The sequence below is a fragment of the Rhineura floridana genome, chromosome 1 (assembly GCF_030035675.1).
Source record: "Rhineura floridana isolate rRhiFlo1 chromosome 1, rRhiFlo1.hap2, whole genome shotgun sequence".
In the NCBI taxonomy this organism is placed as follows: Eukaryota; Metazoa; Chordata; class Lepidosauria; order Squamata; family Rhineuridae; genus Rhineura; species Rhineura floridana.
Window position 1 is genome coordinate 237,859,112 of NC_084480.1, and position 23,126 is coordinate 237,882,237.

A 23,126-nucleotide genomic window follows, 5' to 3' on the forward strand; every position below is an offset into this window, starting at 1 on the left:
TTCTCCCATTACCAAGTGGCATGAATAGGACTAGCACTATGCAATTTTTATGCTGCCACCATAGCGTTAGTATCAGGCTTAAGTAAGAGCTGACAATTAAGTGAATGGAAAAATTAAAACAAAGCATAAATGAAAAATAATTTTAATGATTCTTTCCCTCTCTCATCCCCCTCCCCCCCATAGGTTCAACATGGGAGAAAACACTCCGGCAGATTGGATTTGAAAGGTAAGCAGTGTGAGTTATTTCCTTCTATACACAAAACAGGCTTTTCACATTGAGGGTTCACTTTGAGCTCAATTTGTCATTAATTCATGTTACATTATTGAGTATGTTTTGACTGTTTTTAAACTTCTGCTAATATTTCATTGCATAGCTTAAACATATGAGTATACCACCCAGTAAGAATTTATATGTGCTTCATTTTGGTGACTCAACTATTTTGTTCCTGAATTCACATGAAAACTGTGTTTGTTTGTTGTTTTTAAATGCCTTCCAGTCGATTACGACTTAGCGACCTCCAACAGCATCTGTTATAAACCACTCTGTTCAGATCTTGACTGTGTTTGTAAATATCATAAAAGTAAAAAAATTCCCAGGATCTATCCTTCAGCTGATCTCTTAAGGCTAATAGAAATTCAAAAAAACAATATTGAGATCTATATTGTTAAGAAAATGGTAAAATTGACAAGGCTAAATAAATATGACTAAACAGGAGTTGGCAGTTAAAAATCCAGGCAAATGTGGAATAGACTAGAATAAGAAAAAACCTAAGACAGAAGCAAGAATGCTCAAAAGTGGGTGAGCTTGTGCAGTGTGATCTCTTCACATGCTGGGATATGTCTTGATGCTTCTGAGTGATGCTCTGTCTACTACCTTGGCCCTGTATTTTATTTATTTATATATATATATATCTCCCGCCTTCCTCCCAGTAAGAGCCAGGACAGCTCCTTTCATGTTCCAAAGAGGCTATTGTCAGTGGAAAAACATCATTTGAATGTCCATTTTTACAAACTTGAGTGATCAAGGAAATAGGTCTGCATGCCTCCAGAACCAGATTCATATCTGAATTTATATGTATAAATGAAAACTTATTCATGAATGTTCCACAGATGTGTTTCAGCAAATAGTGAAAGAGAGGTGCATATATGAAAGTGACCGGTTGTATTTGATGACATTGGGTTTTAGTTCTTGAATATAATTTCAGGACTCTCTCAAAATGTTTGTTGAAGATGAAGGCTATAAAGAATGCTCTTGTGCACTGAGAGTTGTGTTTCTTTAATTACATTATACAATGAAACATGTTGCCCCCTAGATGAGCCATAATGCCCCAATCCCCAGCATTCTTCTTTTAAAAAGGAAATTGTTTGTATACCTGCTCCTATAATGTCATTGCTTCTTGCCTATTGACACATTTCACGTTACTTAACATTTGTACTCCAAAGTGGCAAATAGTGGCGAAACAGTTGGAATTGAAGAGAAAGTGAAAAAAGAATAATTATTAGACAGGCGCCATCTCTGTTATCTTTTCGGCACCTATTGAAGAGCTTCCTCTTTCAACAAGCCTTTTAAGTTGAGACCTATCCCAGTCTGCATCTGTGTTGGAATTGCTTTTTAATACGTTCTTAAACCTTCTTTTTTAAAAAAATGTTTTTAATCTTAGATGATGTTTTGAAAGCTTTTTTAAGAAACGTTTTTAAAGAGGTTTTGTTTTGATGTGTTTGAAAGTTTGTTTTATGATGTTTTAAAGTTTTTAGTGCTTTTGTTTGCCGCCCTGGGCTCCTGCCGGGAGGAAAGGTGGGATATAAATCAAATAATAAATAAATAAATATTGTGTACATACTAAGTGTGTTTAAATAGCACCTTGTGGGTGCAAATTGAGTATTTTTGGAGCATTTTCATGGAAATACACTTGCTGTTTATGGTATGTTGTTTTCTATGTCAGAATTATGTGCCTCATCCATGGGTAATGCTGGAATTCTCTTGGCACTATTGCTACCATATGATGTGAATTAAAGGCTAATGCTTTTTTTCTAGCGTATTTTAATGGATTATTCTCTCTCTCTCTCTCTCTCTCTCTCTCTCTCTCTGTTGTTGTTGTTGTTTTTGTTCCAACCGCCAATGTTAAAGGTTGAAAGGATCAGCATGGGGTGGGCTTTGCCAGCCTTCCCACACTCTTCCTTCCAACCACTAATGTCACAGGCTGAAAGAGGGAGAGGGGGTGGGCTTTGTAACCTCTAATGATCAGCATGAGGCAGCTTACAAAGCAAAGTTATGGCCAATGTCCCTTGCACTGTGGTTCCCAAGCTTGGGAACCCTGCACAAATGATTTTGGCAGGTGGGCTGCCCTACCCATCTGTCAAAGTTGGCATGTGGGGTGATGCCAGATAAATGTCTGGCTCCTGAAGCCAAAACGTTTCTTCACCCCTGACATAGGCAAATAAATAGGTAAGACACAATAGCATCTTGAATTGTGCCAGAAACTAATTTGAAGTCAGTGAATATATTTTAACACTGAACAGGAGCAGACCAAATTCCCATCTAGTCCAGTATCCTGTTCTTACATTGACCAAGTTGATTACTATGGGGAGCCCATAAACAAAGCAGTGCTTTCCCCACTTGTCATGTTGAACACATTTCTCCAGCACAAGTCTAAATTAACTTGGCTTCCATGTTGTGAACCAGCTACAGGTTATTAAACATTTTTTGTGGGTATAAAGTATTTAATTGTATTTTACATATATCTACCTAACTAATAATAAATAGCCAAAATATAAAATATTGACTGATGAAAGGGCTCTTTTAAAAAGCTGAGTAGTGCAAAAGTGGATTCTCGGGGCTTGCCCATTCCAGAATGAAGTGAAATTTTTAAAGCAACAGTTCTTCTTGATTTATCAATTTCATTTGTTTAAGGGGCTCAGCTGGTTCAACCTACATTTGTAACTTGAGAAACTGAATGGCTAAGGAAAGAGATAATTCACAAAGCAATTTCAAAGTAGCTAAATGGACACAAGAGGAAAAGAAATCCAGTAGTTTTAATTAAGAAGGTCACAATTCAGGAAGTACATTAAAATACCATGCTTACCATAGTCTTTTTGTGATTACATAGGTTTTTTCTTACTTTGTACACTATTGTTGTTTCTAAATAGCAACACCAGCTATTTAAGTTGTCTGAAACCTTATATAAGCATTCTTTTGGAGTCCAGCAGTCTTCTTTTTCACATGAGATAACTTTTTTAAATGCTGAAGCTTGAGCAAAAGCAGCTCCAGATTCAGGAAATGGCTTGTGTAAAGAACCTTTCCATTAAATCATAGATTAAAATAAAAGTTGTGTATTTATTGATTTTTTGAGACAGTAAAGGATAACTGTAACACAATGTAATAGTCATCACTCTTATGAGAATCTCTTACATTTCAGGAAGTTCAAAAAATTGTTATTCTATCATCTGGAGTTACTTCATTGTGACTTGTATGTCTGCTGTGAGACTTGACTGGTATTTTGTTTGAGTATCAGATTATTGTTACAGTCACCCAAACCTGCATACACTAGGTGTGCTAGCTTTTTAGAATATTGAGTTTCCTTGGTGCCTGTAGATCTTAACCTTCCCTTTCCCACAAGCTGTGGTCCTGATGGAAATCTGTGCCTGGCATTTTTTTAAACAAACAAACAAACAAACCAGGTGTTACTATCTGGGTGGGCTTTGAATGCAGCAATACTCCAGTTCAGCATAAATATTGTGTCAGACTAGTTTACGGTGCCCAAGTATAAACTTAAAATAGTGCATGTTTCACTTCTGTGGTTTTTTTTATTTTTAAGACTGCCAAACCTGTGGTATAGTGTGACCTCAAATTAAATATGCATGTATGGGGGATAAAACTGTGCAGGTGTGAATGACAATTCCTGCTTTGCTGACAGGCGCGCAGGGCTCTGTCAGTGGCAGGGCTTTGCAGCCACATCAGGGGAAGTCCTGGCGTGGCTTCAAAACTCCATGCATGGTCATGCACTGTAAGTCGTGGCAGGGCAGGGGTGACTATTTAACCCCTGCTCCACCACCACGCCTCTTTCTGACTTTGTGGGGTTGGGGCTGAGCTTGGACGACCCCCTTTCCCATGGCAGGTTGTCCTCACCTGATTGGTTAAGAGTTCTGTCCCATACTTTATGTCTGCAGATCATTTTGCATAATCAATCACTTAATTGGCTTTATTTTATTTTTATTTATTTATTATTTGATTTATATCCCACCCTTCCTCCCAGCAGGATCCCAAGGTACATTACCTTATCTAAATAAATGTGGCCCTTGTTTCACCCACACTTCACCTTGTCTCGCCTCTTCATTTCCTGACTGTGGCTGCAAAGCTCATAATGCTGTAGAACTGAAGGTGACAACACTTCCATAACATATCTACAGTGGTAGACAAAGCATTGAAAAATAAATGAACACTGAGGGAGGGCACATGGGACGGGGCAGTTTTTCAAATCAATAATGGATCTTCCCTCATATTTCTTTGGAACCAAGAAAATTGAATTGATGATAGATTTTTTCCTGTGGGTTTTTCATATTCTTCCAGACAATGATTTCTATGATAACTTTGTGTATAAAATGTTTATTTGAGCATCTGTTTAGAATACATTGGAGTGCACATGCCTATCTGGGCTCCAGACTTGGTTGCCTTTAGCTTTATGCAGTATAGGATAACAAGTAGACAGTTTAGGCAAAGACTTGGCGAGCTTGCAATGGCCTCTATAAGTTCCTAGAGGTTGTGGATATTTACATTACCTTAGAAATGAGTTAAAGTCAGTACTAGATTGAACTTCTAATCCAAATATGCATATATGTGTACCTGTCAATCCGCAATCACCAATTAGCTGTTTGACAGGAAAGGAGCTACTAAGTTTAGGTCATCTTGATCCTGAAAATCTGACTAGCATTACTGCTACATTTGTGCAGTTGGTGGCTATATTGGCCTAGGGACTATTCCTGTAGCTGCCATTTGCATATTATTCATTATTCTTCTGGGGCCCTTCTTCAGGTCCCCCCTCTGAAGGAGGGTCAGAGGGTGGTGGCAAGGAAAAGGCCCTTTTGTGGCTCCCAGTCTGGAGTGTGCTCCCCAGCAAAGTTTGCCTGGTGCCTTCATTGACATCTTTTCAGCTCCAGGTAAAGACTTATCTTTTTTTCCCAGGCATTTCATAGACTAAGATATATTAGTGTGCTGCCAAAGCTGTCTGTGGCTGTATCCGGATGGTTTTGTTTTATTATTTTGTTTTATGGTATGAAATGTTTATTTTGTTTTTTAACAATGTTGTAAGTCACTTGGAGACCTTCAGGTAGCAAGCAACAAATCAATCTAATAGATGATGATGATGATCCAGCTAGGAATAGTGCAAGTACAAACCATCTTCTATACACATGCCCCTAGCTAGATTTTGCTGATTACATGTCTGATCTTTGATATGTTTGATCTTATTTTTTCACTATATAATTCAGTTACTTTATATTAACAAATGTTCTGGATTTTATACAAAAAGTAGAGGTAGTTGTGTTGGCCCATGAGAAAAATCCAAAATCTATATCAGGGTAATAATACCTGTATTAGACCAATCAAAATGTCACAAAATAGGGTTTAAGCTTTCAAATTCTCTAGAAATCTTCATCACACTAGATGGTGAACAAAGCTGGAGGTGGAAGGGGTGGAGAGAGAGAGAGAGAAATTGTTTGGTTGGTAGCCATCTGTGTCTACATCTGGTAAGAGTTCTAAGATGGAATGCGGGAGGAGGTAGCAGATATTCAAATGAGGTAGCTATTATGCAAAGCTACTCTGCAAATTTCAAAATTTCTGGTTGCACTGAGGTATATTGGGAAGGAGAAACATACCCATCTCCATACCCTCCCCACCAACATAGTGCTACTACCACTTGCTTTCTTGCCAGGCAGGAAGCAAGCAATGGCATTTACTGATCCCTTTGCCTACTGCTCCACCATTGTCAGGGCCAGAATGAAAGGCTGGTAAATAAGCAGGTTGCAATGGTAAAAGAGGAATAACAGGTCCAGGGGCCTCTTGTCACTGGGCATTCTGCTTGAGTGTGGGCCCTCAGATGCTGACTATGCTGATCCTTGATGCTGATCTTGCTCTTAAGGCTCCTAATAGTTATAGACATAGATGGCTACATCTAGCATAGATTTACCATCTAACCTGATGAGGAGTTCTGAAGAAGTGGAAAGTTTGCACACTATATTGTGATATTTCATCATACCTTCTGTATGTCATTTTGTCCAAATCATATTATAGCCTGTCTAAGCTAAAATACCTATGACTGTTAGCATAATAAAATAGTAGATGTGGCTATTCTTGCATAGCAAGTAGAGGGCCACACAGGACATCACATGTTCTGAGTATATGAGTTGTAGAAAGTAGTGTCCTTTCCTTCTACTCACTCTTACGTGAACATCAGTGGGTCTTACTGAAGTTTGTTTAGGATCATAGTTCATGCCATGTACACTGACTTTCCCTTGTTTAAATTAACATGCTTTAAAACTGATTTAGTGATATCTTGGCAAGTTTATATACAGATGAGTCATATACACTGTTACAGATGCTGCACAATCACAGGATAATTAAGGAGGACATCTGAAGGAACAATACAGAGACAAAAATATCCAGAGGCAATCAAGAAGAACTTTTGCACGGGAGATAATGTTTGTAACAAATGGGATTATAGAAATATAAACTGGGAGGTCATCAGAACTCCTCTATAATGCTCTTCTAGAAAGATTTCCCCCAATTTTCATTATCCAGAATGTGTTGCTCTGCTTGCAGGTCTCCCTTTTCTCTACACTCCTGTCCTACCCTTATGTTTCTGTGCAAGAACAGAGTGAAGCACAGAGGCTGGTTTGTACAGTTGAAATATTGTGAGCCAGTTCAGATGGCTGGCAGCAATTAAAAATGCAACATATTGGTATGCACATTCCTTCTTTGGGACTCCCTTGCACCTGCTGATGCTAGGGAAGCAATCTGCTGCAAATTGTGAGGACAACTCATTTCCACAATTGCAATCCGATTTTAACAAGATGTTTTGGTTGGGACTATATATGAAACTCAAACAGAGGGTTTATTTCTTATTTTTCTGTGTGTCTGCATTTGGCTGTCTCATCAGGTTGCAATTAATCTTTCATTCTGAAAAGTAAGTCATTGTCAACTTGGAAGTGCTTACTATGGCAATAAGCTTCTTTTCTCACTTTCAAGAAGGTGAAGGGAGCACATGATACTGCAAGCGCCTTTTCCTGTCACCATCCACTTGATTGCCATGGTAACTATGATGTCCACACCCACTTGAATAGCCAGGTGTTTTGCAGGGGAAGCAGATGCCACATGACTGCATCTCATCCTCACAAAACAGTAACTTGACAGTAGTATAAATCAAATATTCTTGGACTCAAAATTTGTTTTCTTGGGATACAGAAGTAGTTTAGAGAAAGGGTTTAGTACTGGGCTTGCCAGTGGGTCACCAATGGTGCCTTTGAGGACTTTTCCTAGTCCCCATGAAGGAGCCCCCCCTCACTGCCCTTTGATCATGAAGAGCTGAAGGTGGTTACCTCTCTCCCTTTTCTTACTACTCTTTTCAACTGTATGTGCTTTTCAAAGCTCAGATCATTATCTGAGTAGCAAAACAGAAACTGGAGCAGCCAAAAGAGCAGGTAGGAAAGTAGGGAGAAAGGAGAGCAATCTGTGAGATTTGGAGGAAAACAGAGTGACAGAGGAGAGTGAGGGAGAAGAAACTAGGTTGCCGCAGGAGAAGTGAGTGCTGAGGGGAAAACAGGGATAGAAATTAGAATGGAGTGCATGGTAGAGGGAGGAAGGAGGAGAGAGAGAGAAGATACATACAGTATGTGCATTGTACACACAAATGTCACCTCCAGTAAAAAGGAACCTTTTGGAATTGATTTTTTTCCCATAGGTTCTTCCTGCCAATCATCATCAAAACATGGATCACATTTATCAGCATTAACTGTACCATAAAACCACAGATATGGTGATTCCCAGTGCTGCCATAGTACAAAAACATGGATCCAAGACAGGATTTTTACAAGGGAGCCCTTCAGTCCCATCAAATCATAGGTCTGTAGATGTATTCTGTGATTTGTTGGTGTTCTTGTTGTCATCTTATGTAAAAATCATGAAGATCTATGAAGAACTATCATTTGTATTAATATCATTGGGCTAGGTCCTCAAATGCAAATATGTATCACGGAACACTAAAGTCAGGATCATTCAAACCATGGTATTCCCGATCTCTGTGCATGGATGGGAAAGTTGGACAGTGAAAAAAGCAGATAAGAGAAAAATCAACTCATTTGAAATGTGGTGTTAGAGGAGAGCTTTGCGGATACCATGGACTGTGCAAAAGACAAATAATTGGGTGTCAGAACAAATTAAACCAGAACTATCACTTGAAGCTAAAATGATGAAACTGAGGTTATCATACTTTGGACACATAATGAGAAGACATGATTCAGTAGAAAAGACAATAATGCTGGGAAAAACAGAAGAGAGTAGAAAAAGAGGAAGGCCAAAGAATAGATGGATTGATTCCATAAAGGAAGCCACAGACCTGAACTTACAAGATCTGAACAGGGTGGTTCATGACAGATGGTACTGGAAGTCGCTGCTTCATAGGGTCGCCATAAGTCGTAATCGACTTGAAGGCACATAACAACAACAACAAAGCAAGTGCTAAAACCATATCTCCCCCCCCCTGTGCAGATAACCAGTGTTTATTTTAATTTGATGGTCAGGTTTGGGGGGGATCCCAGGTAAAATCATACAAATTCAAGAGGATCCTTTTAATTCCAGTTGATCCAACATTTATCCAGACCCCATGAAAAAGCAAAGTGTGTGTGTATGCATGCATCTACACATGAATACACTGTCTGTGATCCAGGGGAGGGAGAGAGAAGCAACTAGGCAATTAAAAGATGTGTCTTGAAATTTTATATTCACAAAAAATAAGGGCATCTATCATTCAAGGAGTTAATTTTCTGTGTTCTTCTATTAAAGTCAGTTCATTATTTTGTCATTAGCAATTTAAACACAGCAGATACGTTGCCAAGTGAAATAGTAATATTAGTTCTTGAGAAACTAGCTTAACAGTCCAGATTCATGATGCATTATTTAGCTGACATAAAGAAACATTTTTGCCAAGAGGGCTACAGCATGTCTAAGGGGGAAACATCTTGGTGTTCAACATGTATCACTTCTGTTGTGCATGTCACCTTACTTGTAGATGTTGCAAAACAGCCCATAATTTGTTTCTCTGACAGCCAAACTCTTATTACAATAACCTTATTTTGTAGGATTAGTCCTATGAATGTAATTTTTACCAACTGTGGAAAAAACTCAGATCTTTATGTGTGGGAGCTTTCTCTTTCTTGCAATATAGCTGTATCAGCTTGTCTATTGTTTGTGTGTGAACATCATATTTGTGGAGGTGCAGCAATGGACTTGAATATAACAGCCAGTGCTACAGAGAAAATATAGGTATCGTGGATGCAGTGGAGCTGGTTCAACCTTATATGCTGAGTCACAGTTGCAACCCAATTAAGTGAGTTGTGCAGTTAAAAAGCAATATGAAAGCCTTCACAAAATTCTGTCCCCTGCTACAGTACTTCTGATGAGAGTGACTTGCCCCTTTCACTTTACCAGAGCCAGCCCAAGTGGCTACACCAATGTGACAGACTATGTAAGATAGCAAGATAGCAAAGTCATCATGTGACCAGAGTTAATGAAATAACTTGGCTCAGTAGTAGGGATGTGCTAGAATTCCACCCAATTCAGATTTGGTAATGAATTTTCCATTATTCTCAACCACTGAGTATCAGATGTAAAACTAAAAGGGGGGGGAGAGAGGAGTGTGTGTGTTTGTAAGGGAGTGTCAGTTTGTCTTTTAATTCCTACCCCCTCCCCGGCCGCCTTTATTCATTTTTTAAACTACAAGACAGAGGTATTCTAAAGCACCAGGTTTAGGTTCCACCAGCCTCCACTGTTGTAATGAAAAATGGAAATGGACTGCCTTCAAGTCGATTCCAACTTATGGCGACCCTATGAATAGGGTTTTCATGGTAAGCAGTATTCAGAAGTAGTTTTACCATTGCCTTCCTCTGAGGCTGAGAGGCAGTGACTGGCCCAAGGACACCCAGTGAGCTTCATGGCTGTGTTGGGATTCGAACCCTGGTCTGCCAGGTCATAGTCCAACACTTTAACCGCTACAGCACACTGGCTCTCATTGTAATAAATATATAGTTTTAATATACAACTGCGTCCTTGATCCAGATCAAACTTGTTGTTTGAAGTGCTTTGTGATGCTTTAAACATTCTCGCTTTCTCTCTCTCCTCTGTGTGTGTGTGTGTATTCATATATATATATATTCATACACACAGAGATGGATGTATATCGCAGCCTCTGCAGTAAAGGACAGCAATAAAAAAGCTACGTTTGGGGGCTATTGCTTCATCCACCATTTTTGAAAATAATATGTGGTTTAAGATAATTTGGAATAAATATTAAGTTTAGCTACTGACAAAAATAGTTTTAAGTATAAAAGTTAAATGCTTTCATGAGTTACATATTAAGTCACAATACTAGGGAAAAAATTCTCCATGTGTTAATTTTGTAACTTTACCATGAGTTTCTAAGTAACTTGAAAGAATTAGTTGATTGTTTCTGCCAATTACCATATATTGGCCTATTTTTATTTTATTTCTTATTTCTTTTATATCCCACCTTTATTATTTATGTATGTATTTATTTATTACATTATAGCCTACCTTCCTCCAAGTAGCTCAAGGTGGCATACATATACGGCTCTCCCTCTTTCAATTTTATCCTCACAACAAACCTGTGTGGTAGGTTAGGCTGAGAGACAGTGACTGGCTCAAGGTCAGCCAGTGAACTTCATGGCCGACCAAGGATTTGAACCCTGGTCTCCCAGGTAATAGTCCAACACTCTAACCACTACAGCAATTCCATTAGGCTTATGTAATAAAAAGAGGTTATGCCACAAAACATTGCCTGTCTTAATTTGCCAGTAGACCATTTGGCGAAATATTTGCATAGGATTTCTAAGTGATAGTGGTTCTACCGCCCTGTATGCTTATATTCTTTTCAGCTAAATTAATTCCAGCTTTTTCTCATGCCATTTAATTCAGGGTCTTGGATGGAAACAAGTATCTGATGCATGTTATTTTATTGGTGTTGTTGTTTGAGCAGTGAATTGTTTGACTGTTGCCAATGTTTTTCTTGGCATAGTCTAACCTCCTGTAGACACCAGTAGTTGAGGAACATATAGTGGTACGCTTACCAGCAGCAGCATGTAAACTAGTCTTTGTTTGAATCTGGAGAGCAATTTGGTTTTGCAGTTAATCCAAAGTGCTATAGCCAGTATGCTATAATAATTTGTCTTTGTCTTTTTAATGTTGTTGTTCTTGATCTTTTATTCATGAATAAATCATAAAGAGACTTCAAAGAACAACTGGAGCACAAACAATAAACAAAGATGATCATGTTTGTTGGTATACTGTGGTTGCATAATATGTCCAAGGTTTCTGAAAAATAACGCTGCCTCTTCTAAGATATTCTTGCAGATGATTCATGTTTCATTTATACCTCAGCAATATAACCTCACTTGGTCTCTCCAACGGGACATCAGTCTTCCAAAACCTTGCATTTGCTTTCCCAGAAAAATTGCTTTTAGCACGTCAATGCCTGCTGTTAATTTCTCTAGTAATAGTGAAGTCTCTGCCAGAGATTAGAGGTCCAACAAAGTAGATTAGGGATTCCTGAGGAAGTTGATGTTTGTTAATTCTGACATGAATTCATCTCATCTGTACCTCCCAGACTAATATGTGAATCAGAACTTAATTATCCACTGGCTTTTACATTTCCATAATGTTCCAATATACTTCTCAATTAAAACAATCAAAATTAAAATCCATATTTTCTGCAAACATGGGACAGATATAGAAATACATTGTCTTATAAAACTTCTCTTATGCAGTCTTTTATGTAACTTTTTTGTATAAAAATAGATTTGTTGGTGAAACAGCAGAGTGGTCCAGAAATAAATTATAAGCTTTGCTGACATAATAAAGGAAGGTAAATTAATAAAAGCTGAATTGGTTGGTAAAATGGGAATAAGAAATTGACGATGGTTTCAGTATTTTCAGTTTCTTATCTAAAGTATTTAAGAGTTGGAAATGTTGATAAAAGACTGAGTTTGTTAAAAAAAAAAAAAAACAATTGGCCAAGCATATCAAGTTAAACTATTGATTTATTAATTATTAATTGCATGACATGAAATAAAAGCAAACCAATATAAAAGAAGAGGAAGAAAAATGTTAGGTATAAAATTTTCAGATTATTAGTAGAAATACATTTTTGTGATGGGTCATCCATGTGTTAATCTAAAAGGAAATTACTACAAAAATATTTTGAAAGTAATATTTGATGGAAATCTGGAGGAAATTATGTTGATTTCATATATGGTGGACTTGTTAAAAATCAACAACTTCTGGGAAAGGGTTATAACTCAGATAAACAAAATGATTGGATATTATTATTCACTAATAGGCAAAAAACCTTGCGGTTTAAGAATGTACCTATAGCCCACAGATATTTCTACCAAACTTTAAAAAGCAGGGAAATTGGGCAGCTATAGTGAATGCACCAGGGGAGCAGAAGACCTGACCTCCTCTCTGAGATATTGTACTGCCCTACAAAGTTGTCAAAATGCAAACACAATTTGGGTTGGTCTTTCACAGTCCAATCCTCTTGCTGTGTAGCTTGGAAGAATTTGGTAACCTGTGCCTATGAGCATATGGTGAGTGGTGGCGACATCTGCCATCTCCAAAGATGGGGAATAATATTTTTGTATGTTTGTTGGTGTTCTTCTTACTTTGCTTCTTTCCTGTGTTACTAATGTTTCTACAGAGAATCTAAACTAGAAAAATTTATTTCCCTCATTATTCATCCTAGAAATCTGTGTCAAATTTATTTTTATTAATTTCAAAGCCTTTTTATTGGTCAATGTCATATGATGGTGAAGATAGCCTTTTTTGTTTCAAACTGCAGTTTATGGTCTATTTCTATTTTGGTTGCATTAACAGTTGGACCTGAAACTGCAGTTTAATGTAAAATCAGACTGATTACAATATGCTGCTACTTTAGCAATGACTCTAGTTGTTGGAAAAAAGAGGATGCATGTTTTCAGCCTACTATGTTTAAACCACTTTATTTAATCGGGTTTCAGGCCCGGTTTTGGCATGGAGATGGCCTTGGTCACCCTGTATGATTACCTTTGTCGGGAGAAAGACAGGGGGAGTGTAACTCTGTTGATTCTCCTTGATCTCTCAGCGGCTTTTGATACCATCGACCATGGTATCCTTCTGGGGAGACTTGCTGATCTGGGAGTCGGAGGTACTGCTTGGCAGTGGTTCTGCTCCCACTTGGCAGGTCGTCTCCAGAAGGTAGTGCTTGGGGAGTTTTGCTCGACACCCTGGGCCCTCCAATATGGAGTCCCACAGGGGTCAGTACTATCCCCCATGCTTTTTAACATCTACATGAAGCCACTGGGTGCCATCATCAGGAGTTTTGAAGTGCGCTGCCACCAGTATGCTGATGACATGCAGCTCTACTTCTCCTGTTCATCTCTTTCAGGTGAGGCTGTCAGGGTGCTGAACCGATGCCTGGCTGCGGTAATGGACTGGATGAGAGCGAATAAATTGAGGTTCAATCCAGACAAGACTGAGATGCTGTTAGTAGGTGGTTCCCTTGACCAGATGGTGGATGTTCAACCTGTCCTGGATGGGGTTGCACTCCCCCTGAAGGAGCAGGTCCATAGTTTGGGCGTTCTTTTAGAACCATCCTTGTCACTAGAGGCACAAGTAGCCTCGGTGGCACGGAGTACTTTCTATCAACTTCGGTTGGTGGCCCAACTACGCCCCTATCTGGACAGGGAAAACCTTGCTTCAGTTGTCCATGCACTGGTAACCTCTAAATTGGACTACTGCAATGCACTCTATGTGGGGCTGCCTTTGAAGACGGTTCGGAAGCTACAGCTCGTGCAAAATGCAGCAGCCAGACTGTTAACAGGGACTCGGAGGTCCAAACATATAACACTGATTCTGGCCCGCTTGCACTGGCTGCCTGTATGCTTCCGGGCTTGATTCAAGGTGCTGGTTTTAACTTATAAAGCCTTACACGGCCTGGGACCACAATACCTGATGGAACGCCTCTCCCGATATGAACCTACCCGTACGCTGCGATCAACATCAAAGGCCCTCCTACAGGGGCCTACTCAGAGAGAAGCCCGGAAGGTGACAACGAGAAAACAGGCTTTCTCAGTGGTGGCCCCCGAATTATGGAATTCTCTCCCTGATGAGGTACGCCTGGCGCCAACATTGTTATCTATTGTTATATATTTCACCTCCCACTGTTTTAGCTTGTGCAAATTGAGACACTTCTGAGGTCCACTGGAGACTATTTTGCAGAAGTCAGTGCTGTTATTCCACAGTTATGTTTGGAGTTTTTTTAGTATAAATTTTCAAAGTGTTGCTGTACTTCACATATTCATAGAAACAAAAGCAAAAGAAAATGATTTCCTATAGAAAACTTCACTAAAATTGCAAAGTAAATCAGACATATTTAAAGTGACCATCTGAACTATATCAACTGTCTTAATAATGTTGCTTCCTCCCGGCTAAAACAAGATCAGCACACTACATGTCGTCTTTCTGTTCTTTGGGCTGATTGCTGGTGTTGCCACCACTCACCATATGCTCAGAGGCACATGTTACCAAATTCTTCCAAGCTACACAGCAAGTGGATTGGACTGTGAAAGACCAACCCAAATTGTGTTTGCATTTTGGCAACTTTGTAGGGCAGTACAATATCTGAGAGAGGAGTTCAGGTCTCCTGCTCCCCTGGTGCATTCACTCTAGCTGCCCAATTTCCCTGCTTTTTAAAGTTTGGTAGAAATATCTGTGGGCTATAGGTATATTCTTAAACCGCAAGGTTTTTTGCCTATTAGTGAATTTCCCTGCTTTTTAATCCGGGAGGTAAGAAATGGGATCCTGTGCAAGTTTGCTGAGAATGGATTGATCATTTGCATGCTTATTGAGTTAAGTGGGATTTACACACACACACCAGGCAATCATGCTTAGGATAGGTGAAACTGACCACAGGGGATGGGGAAGGGAGGAGGGAGGGTGGAAAGGCAGAGGAGAGGACTGGGATGGGAGCAGGCAGGAGGGGGAGGGGAGGAGAAGGACAGATGTGGTCGTTTACATGTTTATTGAGTTCAGTGGGATTTACTCCCGTGCAATCATGTTTAGGATAGGTAAAACTGACTGGGGGGGAGGGACGGAGGGCTGGAGTGGGCAGAGAAGGCGGAAGAAGGAAGAGGGGAGGAGAAAGGGAGAGGAAAGGGGAAGGAGGGGAAAGGCAGGTCTGATCATTTGTATGATTATTGAATTGAATCAGATATACTCCTATGCAATCATGATTAGGATAATCTTTTCTTTTAAATAAATTACCCTTTTATTAATGATGTGTATTGCTTGGGGCTAATGACTCTAAATTCAGTCCTTGATCACTCGACGCTACTGACTACCGTTGGTTAATGTGGGTTAATGCTCCAGAGCAGAAAGAGTAATAATAGGTCTGCTCTAGGATCTCAGTTAGCACTCGGAGGTCCCCTTCCTCAGAGTAGGGAGCTAAAAAGAGGGGTGGTGGCAGCTCTACTGTAAAACTAATCCTGGAAGAGGGAGAGTTTGCCTGGGAAGCAGTGGCCCAAGGGAATTAGGACTGTTGTCAGAAGCAAAGAACCCCCTTGGGGTGCTGAGGTCAAGGAACCCCAGGGGGACAATCTTTGACAATAAGTAGTTGCCTGGTGTGAACCAAGCACCTTGTCCATGTTCTCAAGCCTTACTAACTGAAACTCATCCAACACAACAGGACAAAACAGTGTTCTGGACACCTCTTGACTCATCCGCTTTAACTGTGGAGTCAAGATCCTGGCAGATATGAGTGATTTTACTTTCAAAATGCTTTGCAAACATGTCAGAGTGAGCCACCATTGGTTCCATGACTTCTTGTGGGCCAGAGTGTAAAAGGCCTCATACAACCTGGGAAAGCTCTGCTGGATGGCATAATGAAGATGTAATGGAAGCAGAAAGTATGTTGTCTTTGCCGCCTTCACTGCCACAGAGTAGTTTCGATAATGAGCGCTTACCAGTGTTCAGTTGTATTTGTTTGCCATTTTTTTCCACTTGTGTTCAAGCTGTCTTCCTGCTTGTTTCATTGCCCTAAGCTCTGGTGCGTACCAAGGAGCTGACTGGACTCTACAAAGCGGGAGAGGAAGCTCAGAGGCAATTGGGTCAACAACCTGGGCCATCTGGATATTCCACAGATAAGCCAGGGCATTGACGGTCAAATCAGTTGGAAAATCCCCCAGAGCCATCTGGAAACCAACTGGATCCATTAACCTCCATGTGTGGACCATCCTAGTAGGTCCCCTGCTTCTGCAGAGGTAAAAAGATGCTGAAAGCCTAAAACTCAGCAGGAGGTGATCCAGCTATGACAAGGGGCTGATGTTAATATTCCCTACTTTCATATCTTCATGTCCACTTGAGAAGATCAGATCCAGAATGTGGCCTGCCACATGCATTCGGCTGATGACGTGTTGGAACAGCCCTGTGGTTGTCATGGCAGCCATGAAGTCCTCAGCCACTCCAGAATTAATGGCCTCAGTATGAATAACTAACAATCTGGGAGTCTTCAACACTGTCCCCGAGACAGAGACATCTCTGACAGCTCAGGCAGGTAGACTGTTGGACAGCAAGGCGGGCAGTAAACAAGCAGAATCCCCAATCTGTCCCAGTTACCCAGCACCAGGTATATAGGCACTCTAGATCCTCACTCAAGTGGACAGGAAGTTTAGAGAGGGAAATGGAATCCCTACAGACCACAACAACCCCCTCTCTCTGACCCCTGAGTCTGCCCTGAATCTGCCCTGATTACCTAGGTCACAGCTGGGTGAGACCAACTCCACCTGCTCCACCCAGGTCTCAGCGACACAGACTAAATTAGCTTCCTCATCCAGAATCAAGTCATGGATGAGGGAGATCTTATTTAAAGTCTACCTGGTGTTCAAGAACAACAATTCTGTACCTGAGGACTGACTGATAAGACAACCATCATTTCTCAGGCTGGAGAGGGGGCTGGCACACATGTTTACTGTAACCAATTGTCTATGTCGTGTGCCCCTTACCTGGCCTGCCCCTCCTCCTACACCATGCTTCCCCTTGCCCAGGACCACTGTAATTGAGCCCCCTCTTGCACTCCCCAGCTGATCTTGTCCCATGCACATCTTTCTCTTCCTCCCAAACACTCAGTTGAAGTCTCAGGGGGGGTGTCTCCCTCATCCCTCAGTTTCCACCTGGTGTTATCAAGCAGGGAGGTGGAACCATTCCAGAAGGCAAATGTTAAAAAGCAGGTATCCCTTATTCCCCCACTTGAGTAGGGGGACAGGCCCTTGCCCTTGTGCCTCCCCTGAAGTGATTCTCCTGAAGAGGCGTCTCCATTTGGATAATCAGTATCTACTAACCTGTATATTTTACTTGGTTGCCTTGGTGTTATAAGAAGGGAGCATTTGGAATTAATAAGGAGCCTTTTAAAAACAGTAAAAAAAATGGTTATAGCCAGCAAATGTAGGCTATCTAGCATTCTACTATTAAAGGAATTGATTTTAAAAAGTGTGGGGGATATATACTTCCAGTGGCAAATATGACATATATAACAGAAATAGACTGATTAATCCATCCCAAAGTAAGCTCCCATGATCGTCTCTAAACCAGAGGCGAGGAACCTGTGGTCCTCCAGATGTTGTTGGATTACATCTCCCATAATCCCTGACCACTGGCCATGCTGAGAGGTGGAGTGCAACATATGGACTCACAGGTTTTCCACCCTTGCTCTAAAGCACTGCTGCCAAGCATTACAGTAACAAAAGTTTTCAACAGAATTTTGTTTCAACCCTACCTATTCCTACCATGACAAGAGTAACATCCAACACAAAATATGTGGTTAGACTTGCTAACTGAGAAACAATGGCTCTGACAGCATCACCCAGCCACTCTGGATCCCTGGCTGCTTGGGGAAGGCAAATCTGGCCACAAGAGAGTGTACCCCTCTCTTTGCACCCCCCACTCTCCGTTAAGAGCTTGGTGCCACCAAATAAGGGATTAAATAATTTAAGAAGGCCTACAAATTTCCCTGAAACCTCTTTAGGTAGTGCAGTATAGTGGCTTCAGGCATGGGTGATAAAAACAAAGAGAGACCACACCAGGTTGATAAAATGATTAAAGAGTTTACTAAAACAGAAACAAAAATATGAGACTTGTGGAAATATATGCAATACAGAAACAAATACAGAAATTGGGTATATTCTCCTCTGGAACAAAAACAAAGTAAAATTGGTTACATGCAACCTATTTATCCTAGTCCAAGCAGTGCCTAAACTCACCAGGCTGTCACTGGGATTCCTTGCACAGAAGTAGCCCTTTGTTCCTTGAAGCCCTCCTTCCAGGCTCACCAAACCTCTGCCTATATCTAGGCACCTTATCACAGTGAGAACCCACCTTGTTCTAAAAAAACCAAAAAAACACTCCAGGATAATGAGGTCCTTGATACAGACTCTCCCTGGCAATCATATGCTCCAACCACAGTAGGTCAAAGGAAGGCATGAATGGTCCATACTGGGATGTGACTTTCCACACATATGCAATGGCAGACACATTGTCTTGATGGTTGTGTCCCCTGGCCAGGTCGTGATCAGACCAAGTGATTTGGGCAGGTTAACCCTATAACGTCCTAATCAAACAGACAAATGCAAACATGCATTCCCCTATTACACCCGGCATCCCATAAAAAGCCATTGTTCATATTAACAGTCCAGGACAGCATAAGTCCAATTCCTTTTCAGCTATCACATAAGGTTGCTTTCTCCACTAAAATATATTTTATTTTATTGTTTATGTGTGAACAAGCACATGCCCTAAGGTGTTCCAACAGGGTGTGCATCTTACAAGTTTATGTTATTAAATCCACTGCACCAGATTCACACTAGCTGCAAGACTTGAGAGTGGGCTGGCTACACATACATCAGCTAAGCAGCCTGTTGTCGGGGACTTGGTACTTAATGCTAAACCTGAATTCAAAGGGCTGGTCTTTAAAATTTATAAAGTTTTGTTCTATCTCTCCACAGTAAAGTTGATGGTCTCAAAACAGCATGGGAAACAGACTTGGGGAAACCCCTAGACTCCATAGGCCTGGAGTGCCATATGGAACAAAAGGTCCCTCTGCTCGATATCTCACACCGGCTCACATGGCCTGCATCTGGGGAGGAGGATCAGAGAATGTGACTTTAGGCTCCTGTTTTCATTTGTGGTGGTAATGTCTTCTGGAAGATGTGTTTTGGGATGATGTTATTGCTGAGATAAGCCCCATTATCCCCCCCCCCCGGTTAAAGACTCCAGCCTGTGCTTGTTATCCAAATTTTCTAGTGATAACATGGAAGCATCTTCTAAGGACTTGATTGGCTTTATGCTTGTGGCAGCACTTTTGATTATTGCATAGCACTGGAAAAATGTTTCATGACTTAATGTACAGAACTGGTACACCAAACTATGGGACTTACCAATACTGGAGAAACTACTCATGCCAGCTTAAGCAATTAAGAAACCCAAAGTAAGATTTATTTTCAACAACCTGAGGTTGTTTATTTCTTTTGTTAATTGGAAATATAGTGAGACATAAGTCCCAAACTGGTATATGCAGATATGGGACTCCTAAAAGGTTCATACAGATTTGGTTAACAGCAATCCAGAATAGGGAAATGCTACTTTTAAGCATAGTCCACAAGATGACCTACTTGTCAGAGAAAGGCAAAAATATAATTATAGAAATCCTTCTCATCTACACCTGGAATTTGATGTTATTGTGCATTGTTATATATGGCTATACTGTTTAGATGTCTTTATGCTGTATATGTTATTTTGGAATATTCTTTATTATAATGAATGTGTGTTTTTTTAAAAGGCACTGCACCCCCACTCCACCCAAACACACACACACACAGAGGAGCATGCTCAGTGCTAATATTCAGGCCTGTGAATCAGAGCTGCTGCTATATTGAGTTCATGCAGTCCATTGCCCAAGGGGATAGCAGCTATCTGGCCCTTATGAATTGGCTCTTTCATGTTCATAAGGAGGAGACCACAAAGTCTACTGAGCCAGCTTCACCAACCCCCAGTCTGTTCCCCTGCCTGATGCGCTCCAGCTTTGGGTGCTTTGTTTCAAGTGCTGCTGGCAAAGAATTCAGTAGTAGAGGACAAATAGCTTGTGTGGTAGTAGATATAGGCTACATCCCATGCATTGTGTTCTCCCTCACCTCACTCCACCCCCAGGCACCTCCAGCATGCCACCCTAGGCACTTGCTGCCACCCCATTTAGGCCTCCCGTCTGACCAGTCTGCCACCTCTGCTGTGTCTCAACTGCTTGCTGCCACTTGCCCATCCACCCCGGCTTGCTCACTACCTCCCGCTCGCTCCCACACTCGCTTGCCAGCACCCTCCCCCATGCTTGCTCACTTGCCTGCTCCCCCATGCTCGCCTACCCACCATCCTTACTTCCCTCATTCCTTTGCCTCACTTGCCATCCTGTCGTCATGCCCTGCTCCATGCATGACTGCTTACAAAAATATTATATAGCATTTATTATTTTATATTATATAGTAATTAGCACAAGGTAATTAATGGTTAATTATGAAATGAACTAACAATAAAATAATAAAAATATGAATTAGTAGCATTGAAAAGATGATAGATAGCATTAACAAAGCAAACAGTCTAGATACAATGATTATGTTTTCTACCCGTCTAGCTCCACTACCTGTGCCTTTAAGCTCTAAGTTCCCTAGTGTATTAAATCAAGAGAAATCATAGTTACCAAATACCAATCCAAGGCAGATGTATTCAGGCCTTGTGGCCTTCAGCTTGCGCAAAACCTGTGAAGCGGGAAGCAAGGCAGTTAGAGGCAGGCAAGAAAGAAGAAAAAGTAATCCAAAATATAAATTCCCCCCACTCTTCTCAATAAGATGTAACTAACCAATAATTTGAATACACCTGTTATGCCAATCAGCAACCTGGATCAGGAGGTTGGAATTATCCGATAAATATACATTAATTTCAGTGAGTGTGGGTAGACCCCCATAGTACATAATCATAAGTAGACTATGAATTACCATAATCTGTCTGGGAGGGAAAAAGTGAGTAAAAGGACCTTTGTTTCTTCAGTGATTTTTCAGATAGCTCTGTTTTACACATTTTAGCTTGCCAGTGTGCTGCAACATAGCATTTGATTGTTTTGACTTCATAGTTGTTTGCCACCTGCTCTTTTCAGAATGCCAAGGCTTCTTGACCTGCTAACTGTCAGAATTAGTACAGAGGTGCAAGCAGCTTTTGCCCAGAAATGAAACAAACATGGCATATTTCAGCCATCTTGTTCATTATGGGTGCTGTCCTGCCCACTTCGTGCTATAGTTGCTACATGTATAAGGATCAGTAGGGACCAAATTAACATATGTTAGCGTGATTAAGTGTAGTGATCTTCAAGCTAGGACTAGGCTCATCTTCTTGGATGATTTCCTGTGCCTGCATTTTATTAGTTCCTGATTTCTGCTTCAGAGCCCCAGACAGACAACCAAACAACCTCAAGATTAGAGTCCTTTGTATCTTTTCACAAAATGTTAAGGAGGATTTTATCATACATCACATGCAGATATGTAATAAAATGTTTGGTAAAATAGTCATATTAATCCATAGTCTGAGTTGTGTTAGGTTCATCTGTGGTCCTAGTATTAGGTATGAATGCACTGGTTGGTGGAAGGGGATGTCTAAGACCATCAAAATATACCTGGGATGAAAAGAGAGCTTTTATGCAAGACTTTGCCTCAGTACTTGCCAGAAACCATCAGTCCACAACTCCTGGCCCACTCTGGGTCCTTGAATTCATAATTATAACGGCTTCCAATGACTCAGAAAGAACAAACTGGTTATCAGTGGATGAAAGAGTTAGATTCCACATCAGTAGAATCTGAACATATATTGCCTTATCAACCAAGTCCAAGTCTTTAACCACTTCATAAATTACATCTCATGTTGGCTTGCAATTGCCATCACTTTATAAGATCTGGCATACACTGGACTATAAATCTCAGTAGGAATGCTTTTCTCACTCTTTTTATCTGATTTGAATGTTGTCTGCTGTGACATGACCATCTCCTCTGCCCTTCTCAGCTGGAGGCTCTTCTTAGGGTGTGGTGACGATGGTGGCTTGCTCCTTTCAAGTCTTAGCTCTCGTCATTTTTACCTTCTTCCCACTCCTTTGTCTTGGAACTGCTTTCCAGATTACACCAGCAGTCCTCCTCCCTATCAGTTTTCAGATCTTTTGCTGAGACTATTGCTCCTTTTCTTCTTTTCCATAGCTCCTTTTCTCCCAAGATAGTCCAGGAGCTATAAATGTGTTCATCAGACTCCACCAGTTTCACTAACTCTGTCTATCCTCTCCCTTGTATGATATGATGGACCCCCCCCCTTTTTTTTTTTTGGTCAGGTCTTGTTTTTTATTCTGCATTTTTACAACCTCAGGCACACAACTGGCACATGAAGAATAAATAGGCATAGAAACATGTGCACAGCTGCAGATGTTGCACAGAATATAGGACTGGCATTCAGTTCTTCAGGATCCTGATGGTAGGGCGATCAATGTGCAGCATGAGGTCTACCATTAAAAAAAAAATGGGAGTGCATTGAACACCTAATTTGGCTTGTACAGGAAAACAAATAAGGCATAAGAAATAGCATGGAGGGAGTGTCCGGATTTACGTTTGGCACAAGTCTGCTTTTTCTACATACAGACCTATAAATGTTGCGTGCTTTATGTCAGTAATGAGGCTGCCAACCTTGGCACATGCATTCAGGTTGTTAAATAGCAGATCTCTGCATAATGATGTTTGGA

General features: G+C 40.7%; 1 protein-coding gene across 5 annotated transcripts in view; it reads left to right on the plus strand.

Annotated features, from left to right (window-relative positions):
* The window catches only part of PIEZO2 (piezo type mechanosensitive ion channel component 2), a 417,861-nt gene that overhangs the window by 196,543 nt on the left and 198,192 nt on the right, over window positions 1-23,126 (plus strand). For all 5 annotated transcript variants that reach the window (XM_061595221.1, XM_061595247.1, XM_061595237.1 and 2 more), the window contains exon 4: window positions 184-226. In XM_061595221.1, coding sequence (XP_061451205.1) covers window positions 184-226 — 43 coding nt within the window. The remainder of the gene's footprint in view (window positions 1-183; window positions 227-23,126) is intronic.